Source organism: Ursus americanus, chromosome X, assembly GCF_024610735.1.
Source record: "Ursus americanus isolate L20-20 chromosome X, mUrsAme1.1.p, whole genome shotgun sequence".
NCBI classification, from domain to species: domain Eukaryota; kingdom Metazoa; phylum Chordata; class Mammalia; order Carnivora; family Ursidae; genus Ursus; species Ursus americanus.
In genome coordinates this window covers 25,494,704-25,519,647 of record NC_142164.1, presented here as the reverse complement: position 1 = coordinate 25,519,647, position 24,944 = coordinate 25,494,704, and the positions used below count along the sequence as shown (strand labels likewise).

At 34.0% G+C, this 24,944-nt stretch overlaps 1 protein-coding gene across 10 annotated transcripts in view; it reads left to right on the top strand.

The window, feature by feature from the left end:
* Positions 1-24,722, top strand: part of STAG2 (STAG2 cohesin complex component) — a 131,232-nt gene extending 106,510 nt beyond the window's left edge. For 9 of the 10 annotated variants that reach the window (XM_087859570.1, XM_087859562.1, XM_087859565.1 and 6 more), the window contains 10 exons: positions 1,148-1,287; positions 2,781-2,882; positions 4,834-4,982; positions 6,470-6,598; positions 10,350-10,573; positions 13,212-13,401; positions 13,492-13,602; positions 16,593-16,719; positions 17,630-17,707; positions 22,794-24,722. In XM_087859570.1, coding sequence (XP_087715696.1) covers positions 1,148-1,287; positions 2,781-2,882; positions 4,834-4,982; positions 6,470-6,598; positions 10,350-10,573; positions 13,212-13,401; positions 13,492-13,602; positions 16,593-16,719; positions 17,630-17,707; positions 22,794-22,817 — 1,274 coding nt within the window. In that variant the 3' untranslated portion in view covers positions 22,818-24,722. The remainder of the gene's footprint in view (positions 1-1,147; positions 1,288-2,780; positions 2,883-4,833; positions 4,983-6,469; positions 6,599-10,349; positions 10,574-13,211; positions 13,402-13,491; positions 13,603-16,592; positions 16,720-17,629; positions 17,708-22,793) is intronic. The other variant, XM_087859571.1, reaches the window with a different exon arrangement.
* The last annotated feature ends 222 nt before the right edge of the window (positions 24,723-24,944 follow it).

Here is a 24,944-nt window from a genome sequence, read left to right as displayed (position 1 = left end):
GAACTTCACTGCTAACCAAAAAAATGTAAATCAAAATAATGTAGCTTTTAATAAGTAATTTTGTTTGCAAAGTTTATTGAGAGGAAAATTCTTTACGTAGCTTTTTATGTAAAAGGTTTCATCACAATTTTATTTGCAATATCAAATAATTAGAAACAATCTTTTGGCAGTACTTGGAGGCTGTAGTCCAGCTTCCTTGACTACAAAGTTGGAAATAAGTCTGTTTCCTTGATAACTCTGAATGTCAGCATCTCACATAATGGATCAGAGCAGAAATACGTAAAGTTATTTTTTTTATTATAATAATATTTATTATATTATGTTAGTCACCATACAGTACATCCCTGGTTTTTGATGTAAAGTTCCATGGTTCATTAGTTGCATATAACACCCAGTGCACCATGCAATATGTGCCCTCCTTACTACCCATCACCAGCCTATTGACGCATACTTACTTTATATATATTACATATATTCAGTAAGTTTGACGTAGGAACTATTCTGTCTTTTTAAAATTACTTTCTACGTAAAGTTATTTTCTAAGTAAAGTTATTTTTAAAAGACAGAATAGTTCCTACGTCAAGCTTACTGAATATATGTAATATATATAAAGTAATTTTTAAAAAGACAGAATAGTTCCTACGTCAAACTTACTGAATATATGTAATATATATAAAGTAAGTATGTGTCAATAAGAGTTGGGGTAAGGTGGGATGGGGTCATCCTTGGAAGGGATAGGAGAATTTCTGAGGTTGGCTACCCGCCCCCCCCCCCCAAGAGCCTTAACCAACCGACATTGAATATGCAGATCTCATTGGCAAGCTGTCCTATTAGGGAAGTGGATTAGGCAAGCTCAGCCTGACTTCACTAAACATCAGTTCCTCTGACTCACTTAACTTGTTCCTGTTACAATGTCAATAAGCAGCCTTATGATTACTATTTGAGTTTGAAGAAATTTTGTCTATTGGGATTAATGGTCTGGTCATTCATTGAGATATTAAGAGTGATTATAATTTGTATTTTATTTAAATGTGTTTACCGTATTTTTCAAATTCGCCAAAATAAAAGTATTTTATAGTGAGAATTAATAAATACATATGGCTGAAGTAAAGTATAGATGCTTAATGTTTGTAACTTTTTTCCCCAGATGGTCAGCAGGAGGATGAAGCCAGTAAAATTGAAGCTCTCCACAAGAGGAGAAATTTACTTGCAGCATTTTGTAAGCTAATTGTATATACTGTGGTGGAGATGAATACAGCTGCAGATATCTTCAAGCAGTATATGAAGGTAAAGTTGAAAAATGGATAGTAACTTATTTTTATAATGCTTAAAATGAATGTAACACTGGCTTTTATTTCTGATTGCTGTTGAATTTTTTAAATAGTAAATTACTTTTATAGCATAAAATAAATTTCTTTTAAAATTTAACATTTTTGGTAATACTACTTCATACTTCTTAGTCTTCCATTAATGGACATTTTGGGTTTATTGAGTTCACTTCATTTAGAATATTGGAAACATCTTGGGTTAACTATCACTATTAGAATTTACGTTTGTGGTTTAGTTTAAGACAACAGGATGGTGTTCCTCCTCTGCTTGATGTAGCATAAAAGTGTATTGTTCTAGGAGTGAGGAGACGTAGCTGCTATGGTTTTGGTTTGGTTACTATGCAGCTCCTGACCTTGAGTAATTGAATACCTTTTGTGTCCTGCCTTTCTTTATCTGTTCCACTGTGATAACTAAGGTTCCTTTAGGCTTTGAAAATCTGATTTGATTCACAGTGGGTTATTCACAGTTTTCGTAAGTACCTGTGAGATTCTCTAATTTTTAAGTGGTAGTAGAAAGGATATTATTAATTATACTAATGAAATATAACTAAATATAGTAAGATTGATTTTACTTGAGAAATGATTAAAGAAAAACTAATTATAAATATAAACTTTTTAAAGCCTTTGCTGTCACCAAATAAGGTATATAATAAATTTGTCAAAACCTAACTAATTAATTCTCTCTTTGAAATATTTTGCTATATGGTAGAACTCTGGCACCATCATAAATTACTTTGGAACTTAAATTATTTGGCATTATCATTTTTACATTTATTTTAAAAAACTAAAATTGTGAAGTTGTTTTGCAAGTTTTTAACTTTTTAGACTTAGGTATTATAAAGTCAGTTCTATAAGTCATAAGGGCATGGTTGTTCTGTTATCTCTGATAGTTGTTACGTATTCATTTTGAAACAAGGTCTTAAATTAGAAAAAGGTTTCATGTTCACTGAATGTAGTAATATAAATGTTGACACACAATGAGTTTTCTTTTAAATGTTAACAGGCTGTTAGTTTCTATAAGCCAAGTTAATAAAGTTGGAAACTGCATGCGATCTACATGCCAGTAACAATGAATAAGTTATAAAAGCAACTGATTATATTCATTGTCTTAATAGTTCACAAAGAGCACAAGAACTTTGCTTATATCCTTTGTGTTATTTCTGAAAGTGTGCATAGCCTGATAATTGTTTCACTCCACACCTCCTTAAAACCGGTCTGGAGCTTAAGGTGATTGGATCTCACCTGCCTATTTTGGAATTCACTGGTGTTAGGGATTAATATGCTTAGAAATTATCTTAAAGTTTCAGTAACATTCTTTTCTCTCTTTGAATGCATAATATCAGCCAAATACGAATTTTGTGACATACTACTCACATGACTAACATAAAACTAGTCTTATTATCCAGGAGTTTTAAGAGATAAAGCTCTAATTTGTACAAATTTCTTTTCTAGTATTATAATGACTATGGAGATATCATCAAAGAAACAATGAGTAAAACAAGGCAGATAGACAAAATTCAGTGTGCAAAGACCCTTATTCTCAGTTTGCAACAGGTAAGATATAAAGAGTACAACTTTAGGTGAACGTAATTAATACCTAATAGTTTTCAAGGTAACAAGTAGAAAACTGGGCAAAGGATGCAATAGACAGTTCATAAAAGTAGAAATACAAGGTTTTCAATCTCACTAGTAGACACTGTGCAAGCGAGATCATTTTTTTGCTTTCAGACTGGCAAGATTGGCAAAAATTGTAGCTATCTAAGGTATGGGAGGAATAGTACTTCAGCAGTACGTGTTGGTACAACCTTTCTGGTAGGCAGTTTGATAATGTATGTCAAAATTTATAATGTGTATGCCATTTGTGGCAGCAGTTCTATTTTTAAAATTTTATCCAAGGTGGTAATAGGACAAATTTACAAAAAGGGTTATACCATATTACACATGGCAGTAGTGTTTATAATAGCAAGAAATTAGAAATAATCCAAATGTCCATCAAGAAGATAGTAGATGAATATATTGTATAGTGTACCTCTGCAGTGGCTATTGTGTAGCACTTAAAATTAGTGTAGATCTGTATTCACTAATATGTAAAGATCACAATATATAGTTTGAGAATAAAAGATTATAGTGCAGCATCCCTATAAAATTGTACTTAACTGTATATCTGTTTGGAAAAATAATCACCAAAATTTTAGCTGTGGTTAACTTCTTTGGTAGGTTTCAAGTGAATTTTACTTCTTTTTCATTTTCATATTTATTTTAATGAGCATTTATCAATCGTATGGTCAGGCTGCAATACTCATTTTCATTTTGACAGTGGTGAGGTAGGTTTAATTGGATAAAAATCATTTGCTAAGTATACTTTTGTCTCGGGAGACAAATGCATACAGAACATAACCTAACCTATTTCAATTTCATAAGTTTTCTTGCTTTTAAGAAATCTAGGTGTTAAATTTCTTAGTTCCATTTGCATATTTGGATATTCTTTATTAAAATTAATAGAATTTTAAAGGTTTTGAAAGGTAACATTTAAGTAACTTTTCCTATAAAATGATAGCTGCTCGCTCTAGAAATTTTAGAAAATATAGGAACTAGAAAAAATACAACTTAACCCTTGTTTTTCACTTAACAAATACATTTTTTGTTTTTAATAGCCTTCTTCGTCTTTTTATGCCTATATGAAATCTTAAGTTTTATAAAAACTAAACCATATTGGGGGTTCTGTTTTGCAAGCCTGAATTTTTCATGTTAATAAAACCATAATGCTCTCATGCCGTTAAATACTTTCCTGAGCATTTTTAATGACTGTATAGTATTGCATTTTATACAGGGACCATAATTTAACCAAGATCTCTTCTTGTTTAATGTTGAGGTCTTTTACAATCCTTGCCATTACAAATAGCACTAAAACATTTTTGTACCTATGTATCATGCACAAATATTATTAGTATTCCTTTGAATAAAGGCCAATAATTAAAATTGCTTAGTCCAAGGACATCAGAATTTTCAGCTTTCAATACAGATTCCTCTATGGAAAGGTTATCTCAGTGTATGTTTCTAGCAGGTCAGAGGGCTCATTGCATAATATTCTTATCAGTAGCCATTATCTTTTAAAAACCTTGGCCATTTGATAGTGGAAGAATTATATTTTGTTGTGCTTACTTATGATGAAGTTCTCGATGTGAAGATGCATCATGTCAAGTAACAGCATAGTTGCCTAGTAATTGGGTGGGTTTACTTTTTCTTTATATTTTTGTATGCTGTTTTAATATCCAGTCAACACCAGCAGAATAGAATTGTGCCTTAACCTTAAGAGTTTCTAATGTCTGTAACTACCTCTGGTCTGAATATATGAAGTACTATATTTTTGGTCATTTGTATCGTGTGTTTAAAAATCCGTGTTCTAGAATAAAATGCAATGCCTCATTTATGAACATCTACTATATTTTAAATAGAGAATATGGGATCTTAAAACTTTAACATGCTTTCTTTCTTTCCGAAACAGCTTTTTAATGAAATGATACAAGAAAACGGCTATAATTTTGATAGATCATCCTCAACATTTAGCGGCATAAAAGAGCTTGCTCGACGTTTTGCATTAACTTTTGGACTCGATCAGTTGAAAACAAGAGAGGCCATTGCTATGCTACACAAGTAATCTCCAAATATTTTATTCAGCTCTCCTGTTTCTTAATCGTGAAGTTTTTTTATTTACCTCTTTTGTTTAGAATAACCAAACTCAGTTGATGCTTTATTAATTTTTTTCAAATCTGTGGCATATCTCCTTTCTTGAGAACCAGTAATAATGCTGTCTCCACTAACACACATGTTGGGACTAAAACTTCTTTTATAGAAAGTCTTTGCTTTAATTAAAACAATACAAAATCTTTGTAAATTATGTGAAGAAAAGCAACACGTACTCATCAGGTATTATAAAATCTCTTTTAACAGCTTTTATTATAATCTCACTGCTAGGTAGAAAAATTTTTGAGATTTGATGCGATTTTTCTCTTTCTGGTTCTGTTCTTTATTTTGTAATGACCTTTTCCCTTGTTTTGAGCCACAACCTTCTTTCTGTCTGCATATATTCTTTGCCTTATCAAAATTGGAAATAATCTGATTTTATTTTGGGCATGTAATTTAGTGATCAATCATACTTTCAAATATGAGTGTATCTTAGAGTTTTAACATAACCAACACATAGATAGTAATCTTTATTTCTTAATTCTGTATGAAGAGCCTAGCCTTTGGGAAAACCAAACTTTATGAAAGTTCTCTGTTTTATTTGTGTGTCTTTTACTCCTTACTTAGTTATAAAAGTGTTAAGTGTCTCCCTACAGATATTTTTATGCTCTTTAATTTAGTCCCATACCTTCCGCAACTTTAATGCACTGTCTCCTTTCATTTTGCTCTGTAAGTCTCAAATTCCTTTTTATGCCTCTTAATAATACATCGGATGATAATAGTAGGTCATATTTAGGGACCACACATGTAGTGATTAGTGATTATTTTGAGAAGGTAATATATTATTTTCTTCATGTAGTAGCCTTCTTCTTCCCGCCCCAATTTCATCTGATTGTTTTTTACACAGGTACATTTTTTATATAGTATAAGAATATAATGTTGGGTTGTTGTCTTGATTAGAGGTATTTATTATTAAGTAAGTATAGTTAAAATAGGCCCTGAGTGAAGTTTAATTTTTAAATTTACTCTTAAATGGGTCACTATGAATAGTTTTTAATGATTATTTTTAAGTTCTATATGTTATAATGGATCTCCTTTATGTCTTGAAAAATATAGAAAATGTATTGATCATTACATGAGAGAATTTGGGCTATTTTCTATTGAGAAGAAAACCGAGGAAGGAATGTAGATAAAACAAACCACATTGAAAGTAAAGGCTAGCTGTGTGTATGTGTGTACCTGAGTGTGTTTTTGTTTGTTTTAAAGTAAGAGCGACATAAAATGTATATATATTTGCTCATTCTCACACTATAGCCGTATTCTCTTTATTCCTCAGATTAAATGCATGGCAGAGGAAACATCTTAGTAGTGGAACAAAACTACAGAGAGAAATTTCCTTTCTAAGTTATCAAATTTGTATTGTAGTCTCTTAAATGTTTGTCTCTTTGTTGTTGCAGAGATGGCATAGAATTTGCTTTTAAAGAGCCTAACCCACAAGGAGAGAGCCATCCACCTTTAAATTTGGCATTTCTTGATATTCTGAGTGAATTTTCTTCTAAATTACTCCGACAAGACAAAAGAACGGTGTATGTATTTGCCAAAAATATTCTATTTAATTTTATTTTGAAATTCTTTTTTTTTTTTTAAAGATTTTATTTATTTATTTGACAAAGATAGAGACAGCCAGTGAGAGAGGGAACACAAGCAGGGGGAGTGGGAGAGGAAGAAGCAGGCTCATAGCGGAGGAGCCTGATGTGGGGCTCGATCCCAGAACGCCGGGATCACGCCCTGAGCCGAAGGCAGACGCTTAACCGCTGTGCCACCCAGGCGCCCCTATTTTGAAATTCTTAAAGATGAATTGCTACACTTGATTTTTCTCCTTTATGCACATACACAGATTAGAATTTAGGATTACACTAATGCACAAAAAATTTATACTTCAGAAAATTTATAAGTTAAGGATTATAACTATATCTTATGCGTAATACTCCATTTTAATTCTGTATGTTCCCCTCACAGTGTAGTTGTGGCTTTAGAGGTGTAACTTGAATGCTTTATGTATCCTCATCTGCATTCTTCACTTAGTCTAACAAAGAAGGGAACATTTAACAGATAATAATATTGGTAATTCATCCAGGAGCATCTTAGTCTATGTGCTGAGCTGTGACTACACTGGAAAGTAGGTTTCCTTTTTATCTTTTTTGCTTTAACTACTAGTCCTATCCTCAGTAGACCAGTTAAAATACTTTTCTAGTGCAGTCTCCTAAAATGGTGACTTATGTTCTAAGAGAGCCCAGCTAGTGGAATTAAATTCTCAAAATTCACTCCCCTCTTTGAGGTATAAAAGGGCAGAAGAATATGAATAACTTATAGTATATGTACCTCTTCTGAAAATCTACCAGTATTTTGCATTTAAAGACTATACATTTTACATGAAATTCTAAAGCAGACAAAACTAATCCCTGGTGTTAGAAATCACAATACTGGATACTTCTAGGGTTGGGGATATCGAATGGGAACAGGAACATAAGGTGCTTTGTAGGAATGTTCTTTATCTTGATAGATGTGTGGGTGACATGACTCCATTTATTTGCAAAATGATCCAACCGTTCTCTTACGTTCTGTGCATTTTATGCATTTTATTATATATAAATTTATTCCAATTAAGAATTACATTAACACTATTAATCAGAGAAATACAAATTAAAACAATGAAAAACCATTTCTCGCCTACCAAATTAGCCAAAATTAAGAAGTTTTGATAGTCTGAAGTATTGCCAAAGGTGTGGAGCAAGAAACTTTTATACATTGTTGGTGACTGTAAATTGTTACAAGACCACTTTGTGGAACTATTTGGCAATGTCTGCTAAAGTTTAAGATTCTCCCTATCTCATGATCCAGTAATTCTATTCATAGGTAGATACCCTAGAGAAACTCTTACATGTGTGTGCATGGAGAACCATAAAAGAATTTGACCATTGCATTGTTTGGATAGAGGAAAGCTCAAAACAACATCTATCAATTAGAACATGGGAACAATAGATTTTTATGCGATGGAATATCATAAGCAGTCAAAATGGTTAGATTTTTTCAAATTAATATAATTCTTTAATTTTATTAAACACCCAGTCATTCTTCAAATTATTGGTAGTCTCATGTAATAAATCTCTTTTATTTCTACAGTTTGTTTGATTGAATTGAGATTGAAATAAGATTCACACATCCAAATTGATTATTCTGGTTTTAAAATCTTTCAAAACTTTGTCCAGCTTTATTGTGGTATAATTGACAAATAAAATTGTAACATATTTGAAGTGTACACATGATGATTTCATATATGTATATATTGTGAGAGGATCCCCCTGATCAAGTTAATTAACACATCCAAAACCTCACATATTTACTGTGTTTTTTTGAGAACACTTAAGTTCTCTTTTAGCAAATTTCAGTTATACAGTGTTACAATAATACAGCATCATCAATTATAATCATGTTATATCCTCAGATCTCATTCATCTTTAAAATTTTTTCCTAACTTTATTTTAAGGTGTACAGCATGTTGATTTGATGTACATATATATTGGAAAATGATTAACACCATAACATTAGCTGATGACTCTCCTCCAAAAATGGTTAGATTTTTAAAACATAATGTTGAGTACAAAAAGCAAAGTATAAAACTGTTCTATAATGTTTACAGACAAATATATATTAAAAGTATATTATGATTTCACTCATGGAATTTAAGAAACAAAACAAACAAACATGGGGAAAAAAGAGAGGCAAACCAAGAAACAGACTCTTAACTGTGGAGAACAAACTAATTGTTACTTGAGGGGAGGTGGGTGAGGGGATGGGTTAAATAGGTGATGGGTCCTAAGAAGGGCACTTGTGATGAGCCCTGGGTGTTGTATGGAATTGTTGAATCCCTAAATTCTAAACCTGAAACCATTGTTATACTGTATGTTAACTAACTGGAATTTAAATCAAAACTTGAGAAAAAACATATATATTAAAAATATAAAAGTATGTGTGGGGATACAAGTTCAGGTTAGTGGTAGCCTTTGTGGCAGGGAAGAAGGCAAAGGGAAATAACGTCAGGGAGGGCTCCCTATCTGGAATGTTCAGTTAAGGTATGTGGTAGATACATATTTGGTTTTTTTTAAAGATTTTATTTATCTGAGAGAGAGAGAGTGAGCCAGAGCGAGAGAGAGAGAGCATGAGAGGGGGGAGGGTCAGAGGAAGAAGCAGGCTCCCCGCTGAGTGGGGAAGCCTTATGTGGGACTTGATCCTGTATAGCTGAAATATAATTAAGAAATGCTAACACCAAGCAGTATCTTTGTAACTGATTCCTCTCATCCTTTCTCTTTAATGGTGTTCAAAACTGGTGATTTTAAATCGATTAGACTTAGTCATTATTATGACAGCAGATGATTTGGGTTGCACTTTTTATGGTTAGTTGACAAAAATTGTGTTCATGTATTTGAAGGATAATTTAGACAGTAAAACACTAAACTCTTAGTGTCAAAAGCGTGGGATTTGAATCATGGTTATATTGCTTTCTCATTCTTACCTTTTGCTTCCTCATCTGTCAAACGAGGAGAGTATCTCCCTCACAGGATTGTAAGAATAAAGTTAAAGATCCCAAGAGAAAAACGCCTAACACATAAGTAGTCACACAAATGTTAGTTGAACTTTGATTGCTGTATTACATTTAAGCCATAGAATCCTTGTGATGCTTGCATCCAAGGGTAAATGTATGACTTCCATCAGGCTGAAACTTTTTTGCAGATAGGAGCCATATCTTATTCATTTTTGTACCAATCCCCAGTGCTGGGGACATAGTGACATAGTGGATGCTCTACAAATGCTAAGCTGAAATGCTCTGGATTATTTCATTTAATGAAGAGTCTTGACAGAAACAAAATTGCTTGTCCGTGTACTGATGAAGCTAAGATTGAATTGTGAAGTAATGGGCCCATGCTTATACAGCTAGGGGTTGATGGAACTGGTACCAGAACCCCAACTGCATGATTTTAAATCCAGTCCTCTTTCCAGAAATATGACTTGGGTTTGTTCTTCTAGCAGAAGACCTGTAAAGTTCGGATAGAACAGAGACATACTAGGAAAGAAAACACTAACATCCTTCAGTTGTTACTATATGCTTTGAGGAAATGTTTGTTTTATTTTATTCTAATTTATTTTTTGTTTAATTCTAATAAAATTGAGTGTTCCTTATGGTATGTGAGCATTAAGATTATTAGGAATAAATAAAAAGGGAATAAAAGCTATGGCAGTTTTATGTATCAAAGCTAATGGTTTCTGCTTCTTTTTAAGGTATGTTTACTTGGAAAAGTTCATGACCTTTCAGATGTCACTCCGAAGAGAAGATGTGTGGCTTCCTCTGATGTCTTACCGAAATTCTTTGCTAGCTGGTGGTGACGATGATACCATGTCAGTCATTAGTGGAATCAGCAGTCGGGGGTCAACTGTGCGGAGTAAAAAATCAAAACCATCTACAGGAAAACGGAAAGTAGTTGAAGGCATGCAACTTGCACTCAGTAAGAACATAGTTCATTCTCTTTATACTTACCCCTTATGTTTACCAACTGAATTGTCATTAGGTTCACCTTAGTTTTAAATTTGAGATATGTGTTGTTAATATCTTGCGAAGTGTGTCCAGTTATGTGTAAGTTTAGTGTTTTCAGCATTTTATATACATAAACTCAGTTCTCATAACTTCAGGAACATCCTCATTTTTCAAATGAGAAAACCAACACAGAGAGGTTAAGTAATTTATATAAGGTCACATAGCTATTCAGTGGCCAGGCAGTCTCACTCTGGAACCTCTGCTTTTTTTAATCACTATGGTATACGGTATATGCTTGGGGATATGGACTTAGCGTTATAGAGCTAATTGTTACTTAAGAGATCAGATTATCTAGTTTAAGTGTGGAGCAACAGATTCAGGGAGATTCTGACTTTTGAATTTCTGTGAAGAGGTGATTTATCATGAAGAACTTGATAAAGATTTCTGTCTGTAATCCTAGAAGTAGGAATGCATTATGACGTTTGAATCTCTTGAACTCCTAGCCCTGTAGGGTTGGTTCATAATGGGCCTGAGGATTTTTTCACTCTCCTTTGGAACCTTTAAACAAATTAGCATAGTTGCCAAAATTTGTTCCAGTTATTGCTGAATAACAGACTACCCCAAAACTTAGGACATACCAGGGACATGATGTCTTATACCTCAGCTAGGAAGACTCAAAGGCTGGTGACGAATCCTTTGGAGGCACCTTTACTTATCTGGTGCTAGCTATCACCTTGGGCTTTAGGTGGATTGTCTGCCAGAACACCTACATTTGACCTTTCCATCTGGCTTTTGGCTTTCTCACAGAATGTGACTGGGCTCCAAGAGCAAGTGTCTGAAGAGACAGGAAGTAGAAGCTGCCAGGTTTTTAAGGCCAGAAACTGGCATAGCATAATTTCTACCATATTCTCTTGACCAAGCAATCAGGGCCCAGCTTCAAGGGGATGGGACATAATCCTCCACCTCTTAATGTGAGGAGTGTCAGAGATTTGGGAGCCATATTTTCTAATTGTCACATAATTCTTCAGCCATCATCAGGTATCTAGTGTTCAGTACTTGATTGTCCCACGGATTAATGGTTGTATCTTTTGTCCAGTAATATAAACACATAAACTTAGAACTGGTACAACCTTAGATTTATGTCGAAAAGTTATCTGATTAAAAATGATGTCCTGCACATCACTGTAGGTTTTTCTCATCTGAACAAATAGTTAATTGTTACAGATTTATGCTGGGCCATCAAATTTCTCCTTTTCCTTAGACTAGATGGAGAACAAATGAATTGTTATTTATATAACATCTTGAAGATAGATTATCAAACCAGATAGTTCAACTTTTACAGAAAGAGTCCATGCTCTGTTTAGGTTTTTGGAAAAAGCCATAGAAATTGGGGTGTTAGTAAGTTAGAAGAAGAATGACTGCTGATAGATTGGCCAGATCACAGCAATTTTGAAGGCTGAATTGGAGCCTAAACATAGTAGAACTTAAGGGCTGATGTAATTATATTGCAGATTGTGAAATTTATGTCTAATCTATCTGTTACTAGGGCATTAGCTGCTAGTACATTTTCCTTTCCACTCTTTTCTTAAAAACACATCTGTATGCACATGTGTAATCTTCTAATAAAATAGTTCTCCTGCAAACTCGTATTCCATCAGTCATCAAGTGCTATCAATTTCACCTCCCAAATCAGTGGTTTTAAAAAAATTACTGTGAATTCAGTAACACTTGCATGTGAATTTGTCTTTTATTAATCATGGCGGCATCTACAGATTTGAAAATAAATAGCTTTTGCAGGTGTGAATCTGGTGTTTTTGGTCCAGTGCTTATATGGATTTGTGCTCCCCTTGGAGTTGGTGAGCATCCTATAAACTAGGAATCATTCTTCCGTTGTATCCATTCCTTTTCCCACCTCTAACTCACCTGGGCTTTACAGTTAGCCTCCTAACTGGCCTGTTTGCTCACTAGTCTTCATGTTCTTAAGTCCACCTTCCACACTGCCACCACATATTTTGACTAAAACATGTAACTTCCACATTGCTTCCCTTCCATAAAACCTTCGGCAGTAGTTCCTGCCACCTTAGCACAGCTTATAAGACTTTCCGTAAATTGATTCCTGCCTCTTTATTCAGCCTTACCTTGTGCCACTTACCCTAGGAGTATCAAACTCTTAGTTTGAACCATATGAAATTGCCATTTTTGCAGGTCAAAAACTTGCTGAATATCAGCAGATTAATATGGTTCAGTCATTTTGGTTTCGTGCCTCAGTGTTTTTGCTTATGTTCTTCCCCCTGCCTGGAAAATGTCACGGTTTACACAGTATCTACTCTAATTAGAAGTCACTTTTGGGTAATTGGCTCTGATCCTTTTCATTGCTCCCATTCCACCTGTGCAGCCCTCTCTTGTAGCACTAGCACACTGTGTTGTCATTGCCTGTGTTTTCTTTGTCCCAAGGTCAGGGATTGCACCTTACATACCTTGGTATCCCCGTTTCAAGCACTAGCATGTGAAAAGCAACCAGATGTTTGTTGACCTGAACAGGTTTTAGTAGACATTTGGTTAGTCAAAATTAGTGACTGAACTTTATTGCTACTAATTTTCTCTTTTAGCTGAAGAAAGCAGTAGTAGCGACAGTATGTGGTTAAGCAGAGAGCAAACACTGCACACCCCAGTTATGATGCAGACACCACAACTCACCTCAACGATTATGAGAGAGCCCAAAAGATTACGACCTGAGGATAGCTTCATGAATGTCTATCCAATGCAGACTGAACATCATCAAACTCCTCTTGATTATAAGTAAGTACATTTGATAATTTTCTGTACTATAACTTTATTAATTACATAGAAAAAAGTTAAGTTAAAAGAAGAATAAAATTCTCCTTGAAGCACGCAGGTAACATGGATGTTAGCTCAAAGACAACACGAGGAAGCAAGGCAACAGCAGGAGAGAGCAGCAATGAGCTATGTTAAACTGCGAACTAATCTTCAGCATGCCATGTAAGTGAGAGTGCCTTATTGTCTGAGTCTAGGAAGTTCACTAATTCATTTTAACATATTTTAATGTGTGCCTTGCCTAAAAATTTCAGCAGACTCTCTAGAGTAAGCTGAAATAACCAAGGAACTAAAATTTGGTCTTTCCAACAGAAGAAAACTTTCAAAGTCAAATATTCACTAGTTAGCTAAAGGACCAATCTTAGGTTGATCTGTTGGAAAAGTTTAAATTTGAATCCTTCTTTATTTTGGTACACAGAATTATAGCTAAAAGTCCAGTTTTGTTACATCTTAATTGATTCCCCAGCTTAGTTCAGGCCCTCATCCCTCATCTGAACCATTGTATTAGCTTTCTAACTTGTTTTCTTCCCTCAAATCTCCCATTTATCCTCTCACCAAACTCCTCCCCTCACTCCCCACCACCACTCCATCATTCACACTGCCATCAAAAATGACTATTGTAGAATAAAAATCTGGTCATGTAACTCTTTGACTTAAACCTTCCCATGGCTCCCCATTGCCTATAGGATAAAGTCCAAACTCCTTAGTTCATGGCATGCAAGATCTTTCAAAATATGGCCCCTGCCTATATTTTAGTATCCTATCCCCCATTCCTTGGCAGCTGGTGAAATCATTGTAAAAGAATAAGCTCAGGTGTCATCTTAAGTGAAGCTGTGGTGATGTATGCTCCCGTTAACACTATGTATATTTGTATTTCTTACAGCACTTACCACATTGTATTGTAATTATTTGTTTATGAATTTGTCCCTTTCTCTAGACTGTGAGCTCCTCAAGGGCAGGGACCACTTTCATTGCCTGTTGGTGCTTGGCACATAAAAAGTGCTAAGTTAAATGTTCATTGAATGAATAAATGTCCAATGCAAAAAATTGTAGTTTAAGTTTTAAATACTTTGTTTTTTACTGGAATCTGTATGAGACTTTTATGAATCTTTATTAGCTTTGGCTGTAGAAGAGATGGCAGAAAAGCAGTCTTTAGATGATTGGTATAAAAAAGGGAACATATGATTCTGATTATTTAAGTTTTGGGTTTGAAAGCTTTGTATTTGTAACATAATGTGGCATATGTTTTAATGTTGGGAGATAGTAATTGTTACCTTTTTAAAATTTATGTTTCATTTTGTTGGTTTTTAAATGATGAGAATTTCACCTGTTTTTCTTAAGAAATGATCATTTACCACATGCGTGGTAACCTATTAAAATTTGCTCTAGTTATTTCTATACTGGTCTTATGAATCTCTACAGATAAAGTATACTCTATTACATGTATAGATTCTGATCCTAACTTGTCTGATATGGTCATCATCTATACTATGACTTGATTCTGCCTCTTGTTCTCTGTTTCTGTGACTACATTCCCTGTGATATATCCTTATTTCATGCTGAATTCAACAAGCTAATTTCTTAGCATCCAACCAACCAGTCACCAGTTCAACAATTCTACCATACAGTCATTTGGTCCTTACCTCACCCCTGAAAATTTTCCGCGAGTCCCTAAGATCTTCCATAACATCTCACTACTCAGTACCATTTATCATTATTCTTTTGTTTGTAGATTTTTTAATTCCCATTAGAGATAAACTTCCCCAGGTGACTATAAAAGATTATCCCATTTAAATGATCATTACCATAAGATTCGTTTGGTTGTTTGTGCCCTAAGTGGTCTGTTGCCTGACACTTTAAAATATTTTTGTTTTATAATGATTTTTCTGTAATGGTATCTGCTGTATAACTGAAAATATTTCCAAGTTATCTCTTTGTATTTTTATAGTTTATATTACACATATCTTCTACTCCGAATGAGATGCAGGATGGATTTCAGGTTTTCTGTAACATGGTCCACAAAGCACATACACTTCCTTCATAGTTGCCTCTACCAAATATACTGTCCAGAACTCTTAGAAAATGTCAACATATTTGTCCAGGTAGCCTGGATTAAACATCATGTTTTGCTGTCTTTATATTATTTTTTTAAAACTCAACATAGTGATGTGTAAATTGTAAGTAAAATAATTTATTTTGGTAGTGGTGGGAATCGTTAAATGAGTGAGAAAAGAAGGCAATATTGGCCAAACTGGGCAACTAGTTACCTTTGATTTCACTATTATGTTGATTCCTTCATGCTGATCTGAGCTAATTTGTGAATTTGAAATTTGAGTTTATGGCTTATAATTATGTGATAACAAATAGAATTTTCGGTTTTAAGTTTTTATTTTACTTTTCTACGTATGTCTTAGTTTTGAGTTTCATAGGACACAGAATCCAAGTTTTAGCATAAATGTTGCTCATTTCTTTCTGAAGCATAATTAATCTCTTCTTTCAGTAATTTTTATAGAACTTGATATATATTTCTTGTGATATTTTTCACATTTTATTACAATTAATTATCTCTGTTTTTCCATAGTAGACTGTGAGCTCCTTGAGGGCAGGAACCATGTCTTATCTTTTTTTTTTTTTTTTTGCTTGCATCCATAGGACATAAAAGAAGCTTGGCACATAGTAGGCACTGTGTAAATGAATGAGTGAGTGAGTGCCTGGTACAAATTAGGTACTGAGTGAATGATGGGTAAAACGAATATATATTAGTGAAAATATATGTATTCTGAAAATGTCATTTCTTTGGTCTCTGTTTTATATTTGTTTATTAATTTGTACCCTGCCTACTTTCAAAAAGGATTTGAGGTATCTTGTCTGTTCCCATGTGGGAAATTCTCATTGAACTTTTATATGGGATATCAGAACTATCAAGCTAAATGTATTGAAGTAATGTAGAATAAACAACTCCTTAGCATTTTTAGACAAGTGAACATTGGGGTTTTGACATCATTGATGACATGATCAATGCCTAATCATTTTCCCTGACCTTTAATTTCATCATTTTCCATTACACTTCAATATAGAGAGCTACATAGTTGCTGCCAATATATTAATAGTCACAGCATTGGTTCAGATCTTGACTTTATTTTATATTTCTCTAGTCGGCGTGGTACAAGCCTAATGGAAGATGATGAAGAGCCGATTGTTGAAGATGTTATGATGTCCTCAGAAGGGAGGATTGAAGATCTTAACGAAGGAATGGATTTCGACACCATGGATATAGACTTGGTAAGAAACTTAATGATTTGTCAGATTTTCATTTAAAATCCTTTGGAAATTAAGTTAGAATTCGAGGAAATACCTGGCATGAAAAGTAAGTTTTGTAAAAAGATTAAATAAAATAGTCGCCAGGTATTTTGGTATATGAAAAGGGATTGAAAGGGTATATGAAAAGGGTGAGGTTGAAGAGGATGTTAGCTTAGTTTAAGATGGTAAATTTTCAGATTAATTTAGGAACATATCAATTTAAAGAATACATTTTGCTTTCTATTATACCAGCTATCATATGCACCTTATTTTCCATTTATTTGCCATTATCTAAACAATGCATTAGTAACTTGATACTACCCTATTATTGAGACAGATTTGCATATTAAATATCACATTCGAATAGGGCTTTATCATACATAAAATGCTGCTACATATTTCATCTTGCCACATATATCATTCAACTTTGTGAGGTAGGTTGGGAGAATTGAGGATATTGAAACTTAAGACAATTAGCCCGTCCAAGGAGACAAAACTGAGGAAAAGCTGAGACTTACTATAAGCTAGGTCTTCTGATTCTACTTCTTAGTGTACCGTGCTGTATTCTCCTTAAAAGGAAGAAATAATTAAATATGGCTTCTCTTCAGAATAGTGTAATTTGGCACCTTTAAAGGAAAAATGATTTGAGAATGGCATTTTTAAAGTAAAACAAAAATGAGTTTTCTAGTTTTCATCTTTCAGAATAATGTTCTGTGAATGATTTGCTTTTGTATTTTTATGCTTTCTGTAGTTTGAATATACAGTATTTGTAAGGTACACTTGCAATTACATATGCCATGTGAACACTTAACAGTAATTTTAATATTTTCAGCTGCTGTCTGGTTTATAGATAAAGCGATTGTCAACTCCCTTCCTTTTTTTCCCCCCTTAGCCACCATCAAAGAACAGACGAGAAAGAACAGAACTGAAACCTGATTTCTTTGATCCAGCTTCAATTATGGATGAATCAGTACGTTCAATTTAAATGTACCCCATGATTGCAAAATCAAAAGTACAGGCAATCCCTAAATTTGAGATTGAAGAGCTGGGACAGCACTTTGAGAATGGATAAAAACAATTGGGCAGGAGAAAAAGAGGCAGGCAGGGAGGAGTTCAGGAGGAGGGGAGGGGTGATTCAGTGGTGGTGACAGATTAAAAGTGCCTTTGAATCCCTGGCCAACTGGGACTTGAGTGTTAATGTTAAGGAATTTGGACTTTTCTTGTAGGCTTGAGTTACCCATTGAAAGATTTTGAATGAGGGAGTGGCATGATCAGAATTGTGTTTCAGAAAGATTTCCTTGGCATTTATGGATGGATAGGATGAATGAGAAATCATAATCATAATATGAAGACATGGTAAAAAATAGAACTTGAATGAAGGTTTGATAATAAAGAGAAGGTAGTTGAGATTACTGGTTATTATTAGGTATTGTCAGTTCTGTTTCTTAAGTACATCTCCTGTTTGTCCCCACTACCATACTGTCCCTGACAATAGCTTGGTACAGATAGTCTTCAGTTTTTACTTGGCCCATTGCAGTAGCCAGGCAGTGATGATTTTATTCATTTTGAGTTCTGCCTAGCATAATAGGCGTTTAGTTTTATTTATTAGACTGATTTCGCTGCCGCAGCACTCCTTTAAAGCTCTTTTGGAGTCATCTTTCTAAAATGCAAATCTGGTTCTCTCCCTCATTACCATTAAGAAAAAAACTTTGGATTCTCAGTGTGGTGAACAAAGACTTTTGTGTTCTTGCTCTTTTGTGACTTAACCTTGGCTTTTTCCTTCCATGTATCCTGCTCTCCAGCCATACCGAGTCTTATAGTTCTTCTCAGACACACTAAACTCTTTCATGACACTATCACTTTGTATAAGCTTTTCTCTCTGCCAGAATTGTCTCTTTCCTTTTCCTCCTAGTGAATTCATCCTTTGATAGTTCTGACACTCCCTGTGAAGTTTTTGCTGACCCTCCAGATAGATGCTTTAGTCTTGGCTCTCATAATACGTTATGTACATTTTTATTTTGATAATTATCAGATCTGTGTAGTGAAATAGGATATTACATTTCCCTCAATAGGCTGAACGCCAGGCAGTGATGATTTTATTCATTTTGAGTTCTGCCTAGCATAATAGGTGCTTAGTTTTATTTGTCAAATAAATAAACCAGTTAAGTTCCCTTCCGTCTCACCTTTTAGTGTCTACCCGTTTGTGCTCCTTCCTCCCTAACACCTGCTACCTCGACTGACCATCAGCTGAGGCCTGCCTCCCATGCCCCAATTTCTACTATTCTCTCCTTGCCCTTCCTCACCTCATAATCTGCTTTCAGATAGTTCTTGGAAAAATTTTGACAGACTAACTCACACCAACATATTCTATTAATAAGGCCAGTTATTTGAGTCAGAAGACACCATTTCGTAGAATAGCAGGTGTAGGAATCTTTGGATAAGCTACCCTGAGATCCTTTAAATCAGTGTTTCTCAGTCTCTGATGTGCCCATGAATCATCTGGAGATCTTATTAAAATGTAGATTCTGTGTCAGTAGGGCTGGAGTGTGGTCTGAGATTCTGCATCTAGCAAGTGCTGTGGACGCTTCAGATCTGCTCAGTAGCATAAGTGAGCTAGGCCTACTCATAAGTCTATAGTTTACATGCATATTGAAGTATATGGCTCCCTGATAATCTGGGAGTATGTATCTTCCAGTTAAAGAAAACTGTGAAGGTCATGACTGTGATGGGGAGTAAAAGAATCTCTTTAAGCAGGTATAATGAAATGCATTAATTCAACAACGTATTGAGCTGGAATTTGGTGCGAAAATGAGTTTAATGCTCTCCCTGCCCTCTAGGAGTTTGTATTCTAGTTCACCTTGACTATCTCTTTGAAATGAAAGGAGTGGAAGCTAGTATTTGAGAGATTAATGTACCTGATGCTGTGCGGGGCATGATATAGTAGGATCCTCTCTCTTAGCAACCTTGTGAGAAAGATGGTAGGATCTCACTTTTACACTTAAGCACACTTGGGGCTGAAAAAGTGGTTGATTGAGTTGTTCAGTTTTACAACTCTAGTGTCAGAGTAGTAATTTGATCTGAATTCCTTTTTATTTAAAAATCTCATGCTGTCCCTGCTGTTGTACTTCCAGAGCTAAAATCAGACCTCATTTACACGAAACACCAAGAAAAGTAATTTAGAAGTTGAAATGATTAACTGTAGTCAGAATTGATAAGGGCAGTTAGAGATCTCTATTTTTTTATGGGTTCACCTAAAGTCAGGAAAACTTTAGGCATTTGTTTCCTTAGTCACTTAGTAGATTTGCAAAAAGGTGTTCTTCAGATTACTAAAATAATGAAACAGCAATGTAAATTGCGTGTATATTTTTGACAGCATTTAGAGAAAACGACAATCTAAGTGAGGCCAAAGATAGGGACCTAATAATTACTTGTTATTTATAGAGTTTTTTGGGCATTCTCCTGTGTATTGAAAATGTTATAACTAAGATGATAGTAGTTTAGCTGCTTCTACTAAAATTAGGAAAATGAACACATGCATCTATTCCTGTAGTTTTATAGTATTACCACATGATGGCAGCAGTCACATAACTGAGTGCCCAATAATCTTTAAAGGTTCCAGTATCTTGAGAACTCTTTGACCATATATATGTGTGTTTATTTACATTTATTTATATCTGTGTTTAGGTTAACATATATTTAAGTTAGTACTAGTTTATTTTAAAATATACATCAAACTTTACCTCCTGTTGTCTCAACAATAACTTAAGAAATAGAGTAACGGAAGTTTTTAAATGTAAAAATCTGTGTTTGCTTTTATACAATAGCCTACATCTGTTTTTACTCAAGCCTGTGATAAGTGAGTCATCAAGACAATAGCAAAATTGGGACTTAAATTCTTTTATACCCAGTTCTAGGTCTAGTTCTAAGTGAAATAACGCAAAACATCCCAGTATAGATGCTTTAAGTCATTACTAAATCTAAATATATCTTTTGTAGCACGATATCCACATGATTCAGAAGTGGTAGTATAAAAACTCTGAGAAGCTCAGTTCTGGGTTACATACACACATGATTGTAGTGAGTTTTATTTTTTTTATTTATTTTTTAAAAATATTTTATTTATTTATTTGACAGAGAGGGGGGAACACAGGCAGAGGGGGAGTGAGAGAGGAAGAAGCAGGCTCCCAGCAGAGGAGCCTGACATGGGGCTCGATCCCATAACGCCGGGATCACGCCCTGAGCCAAAGGCAGACGCTTAAGGACTGTGCCACCCAGGCGCCCCTTAGTGAGTTTTATATCTGGAAACAATATTGGTTTATTTAACCGTGCCAATCATCACTTTCTGCTTCTAGTGGGCCAGTATTGCCACAACACACTAAAGCTTGCTATTTATACTTTAAATATATGCTTAAGCATTTATTAATGTTAACACCAGAAACAGGTGTGTAGTTTATTAGCACAAAAAGTGTCATTGATGCCATTCTTCTATGTTGATTCTCATATTAGAATTATCTGTAGTATAAACTTGGTAAAAGAAGGGTTTAGTCTAATGGAACTAATTTTATGTTCTAGTAGAAGAATCTACTTACAACCTAGTTTGTACAAAAACAGAAAAAAAACTGTTCACGTGATTTCTAGTTAGGCACTCTGAAAAGTTTATCTTCATGCCACACTCTACACTAAGAGTTACCAGCTAAGAGTTTATCCTTTTATTCATCATCAGACCTTTCCTTACTCAGCGTCACAGCATATTATGGCTAGAAGGGACCTTTAAACATGATCTGGCTTGTTTGGGGGAAATATTTCCTAAGCATCCAGTCTCTGACTCTAACCATTAAGGGAGAACCCTGAACTTTATTAGAGGGTGGGGGAGAACAAGGCGTCAGTAGCGGTTTCCTGGTCTGAATATACTCACTTCCTTCGGATCAGAACAATTCCTGAGTTTTGTGACTTGTTAAAATGAGACCTCATTTACAAATAAGAGCCCTTCACAATCCCAATCTTAGCTCATTACCTCTGGCTTTAAAATCAGTTCTTACTAGCTCATCATAGTATTTTAAAATATTACTTAATTATCATAGTAAGTGCTGGAATTTTAATTGAATAGCCTAACTTTTAGTATATACAGCTAAAAGTTATGTCTTGTTTTTGTCTGATGAACAAAGGGGAGTTGATCCATTCATCATCTGCTTTTACTTTTTTAAGTCAGCGACAGGTAATTATTAGATTTTACCCTTCTTTTACCAACTGGAATGGTATAAAAAAATTATCAATATAAGTTACTTTGCCCAGATTTCACCTTACGTAATGAATTTCTTAAAATTTATAGTTCTCTTTATTCACTAAGGCTAGATTTTCTGAATTTTCTACATGCTTGTATTGTTCTTAGATATTTTTGGTCTACATGTTTAAATGCCCTTTTATTTATTTTTTTAAATGTTTTTTTATTATATTATGTTAGTCACCATACAGTACATCCCTGGTTTCTGATGTAAAGTTCGATGATTCATTAGTTGCGTATAACACCCAGTGCACCATGCAATATGTGCCCTCCTTACTACCCATCACCAGTCTATCCCATTCCCCCACCCACCTCCCCTCTGAGGCCCTCAGTTTGTTTAAGCTATACCCACTCCACAGGGAAATGACCAAGTTTGCAAGGCATTCTTAATCTCTTTCCATTGAGCCTGTGCCAGAAGTATATGTTAAGAAGTACATACATTTGTTCATTCAACAAATGTCAAGTAGCTGTGTTGAGGGCATTATCTAGGCATCAGGGGTGTGAATAAACATGTAAATGAGACATGGTCCCTGCTCTTAGTTACATTTGTGGGGTAAGTAGCATCTTGATTAGGCCTGATGTTGTTACTTCATTACATATTCATGGTAATTTTAATTTTAGAATTATATATCTGAAGGGAGGGGGATTTTTCAGTGGTTTTATTAGCATATTATTAAACTTCATGTTAACAAATATTAATATAACATTTGCAGATACATTTTACAAAGAAATGAATGACAATTTTAACAAGATTTTTTTTCTTCTCTCTCATTAGGTTCTTGGGGTGTCAATGTTTTAATACCAGTACTCAGTTAAATCTGTGGTGAAGTCATTTTCTAAGTGGAAGAGGAAGTTTTAAAATAAAGTGTGGTAGATACAGTGAAATTCTGTACAGATTTTTCTCTAAGGAGAATATGACATGCTTACGCTTACCAAGATCAAGTGCATTGAGGGGCAGTTTTGTTTGCCTGAAAAAAGTAAAGGACAAGTAAACAATTTGATGATAAGCTACAGTTTTTCTTAGAAAGTAAATATTTTATTTATGCGCTGTTAGTTGGCTTTTGAATCAATTATTTCATGCTTTTTTTAAAGAAAATATAACAATCTAAAGAGGCATTTGGTACAGACATGAATCCTCTCACATTTATTTACTGGGTGTACTAAGTAATGATGACCTCTGCTGGATTTCTGTTTACATCCAAGAAACAAAGTTAAGGATGAATTTATTCCCCTGCCCTGAAATTATAGGATAGAATTGTTTTTAGCATTCTAAATTTAAATGCTTAAAACATCAATCAACAAAGCTTTCTTTTAAATATTGTAATTGTGGAGAAAAGTAAACTTATAAGCAGAACTTTTACAATTTTTTCATCTAAAATGTATTTTAAGATATTTTTAAAATCCAAGAGCTTCTCTATACTTTTCAGAAATAATCCAGATGCAGTGAACTGCCAGAAGGTAACCAGTCTCAAACATGCTTATCCCATTATCAACCCTGAAAGTTTGCTTGTCCTTTAAGATAAAAATGTAATGTTGTGATATTCCTTCCAGTAGTGCCACTGTATTTTGTCTCCAAATAAAAGAAGCTTATTGTAGTATGTTTGCAGAAAAATTCTAAACAAAAATTATACAGCTTATTAGAGTGTGGGAATAGGGATCTAAATTTTAAATAAAATTATATATATATATAAATTGGTGCTGATTTTATAATTGCGCAGTTTGTTTAGTTTTTTCTTACTTTTAAATTCCAACTTAAAATTATGAGGTTTCAGAAATATATTGAAAGTTTAACAATGTTTAAAAATAGAAAAGCATGAGTGTTCATGCTTTAAAATGATTTTTAAATTTGTATTTTATATTGTTTTATCTATCTGTCTTTGCAAGCAGTCTTCAGGTTAAAGATACTTCTAACAGGTTACAGTACATTTCCTCTGTATGTAAATTAGATGGGATAATAGAATTCATAACCCATAATATTCTTTGAAAGCTAAGCTTTAAACTTCATTTTATGTCCTTTCACAAATAAATTAGTTTAAAACAGAAAGTGGCTACTTGCCATTTTGACATCAACTCATTTTGCGAGGCTTAGGCAGCTAGACATCGTTTAAAACAAAATATTAACTTATATTACATGTATATCTATCTTTTGTCAGTCGTCTCTCAGTTCTTGAGGTATATTATTTTAATCATTCCATGCCTTAATATGCTTGCAATACAAGAATATCTTCAAATGGGTGAATACCAAAAGGCTTTCAGTTCTTAGAGTCAGAAATCAACAAGCATTGGGCTGTGGTAGCCAAAAACCATAGGTTAGCTAAAAGATCATGATACAGTACAATTGTTTTGTTAAATCATGGTTAATAACAAATGAAACGAGACTTGTCTAACAGATTTTCCATCTACAAATATTGTTATGTGCAAAAAGTACTGCCTATGTTGTTTTTCAAACCACTGCATTTACTAGAACTGCTGAGAGGACTGTATATATGATTTTAAACCTAAGTTGATTTTTTTTTCTCACTCTTGAAAGGAGTATTTCTTTGTGAAAGCAGTTCTTACAGCTTTGTTTTCAACCAGCTAAAAATGTTTTATATATTACTCTAACCTGTTGTCCTCCACATTCTATTGTCCTAATTGTACTGTTTTCTGATTTGTATTTATGTCTTGAGACAGTAACTTTTTGAATAAAAATAAACCTACAGTATGTTGTATGTTTTATCTTTTATAATTAAAGGAGGAGGGTGGCTATGAATGGTTTAGAAAACATGCCTCTTATCACAGCTTTTAACAGGTTTGGGTGGGGATAATTTATAGAAAACATTGCCATTTTATATTTTTAATAAATCATATGTATTTTTAAATGAGACTAAATCCCTAATTGGGTTATTACTTTATTTTTTTTAAGATTTTTTTTTTATTTGACAGA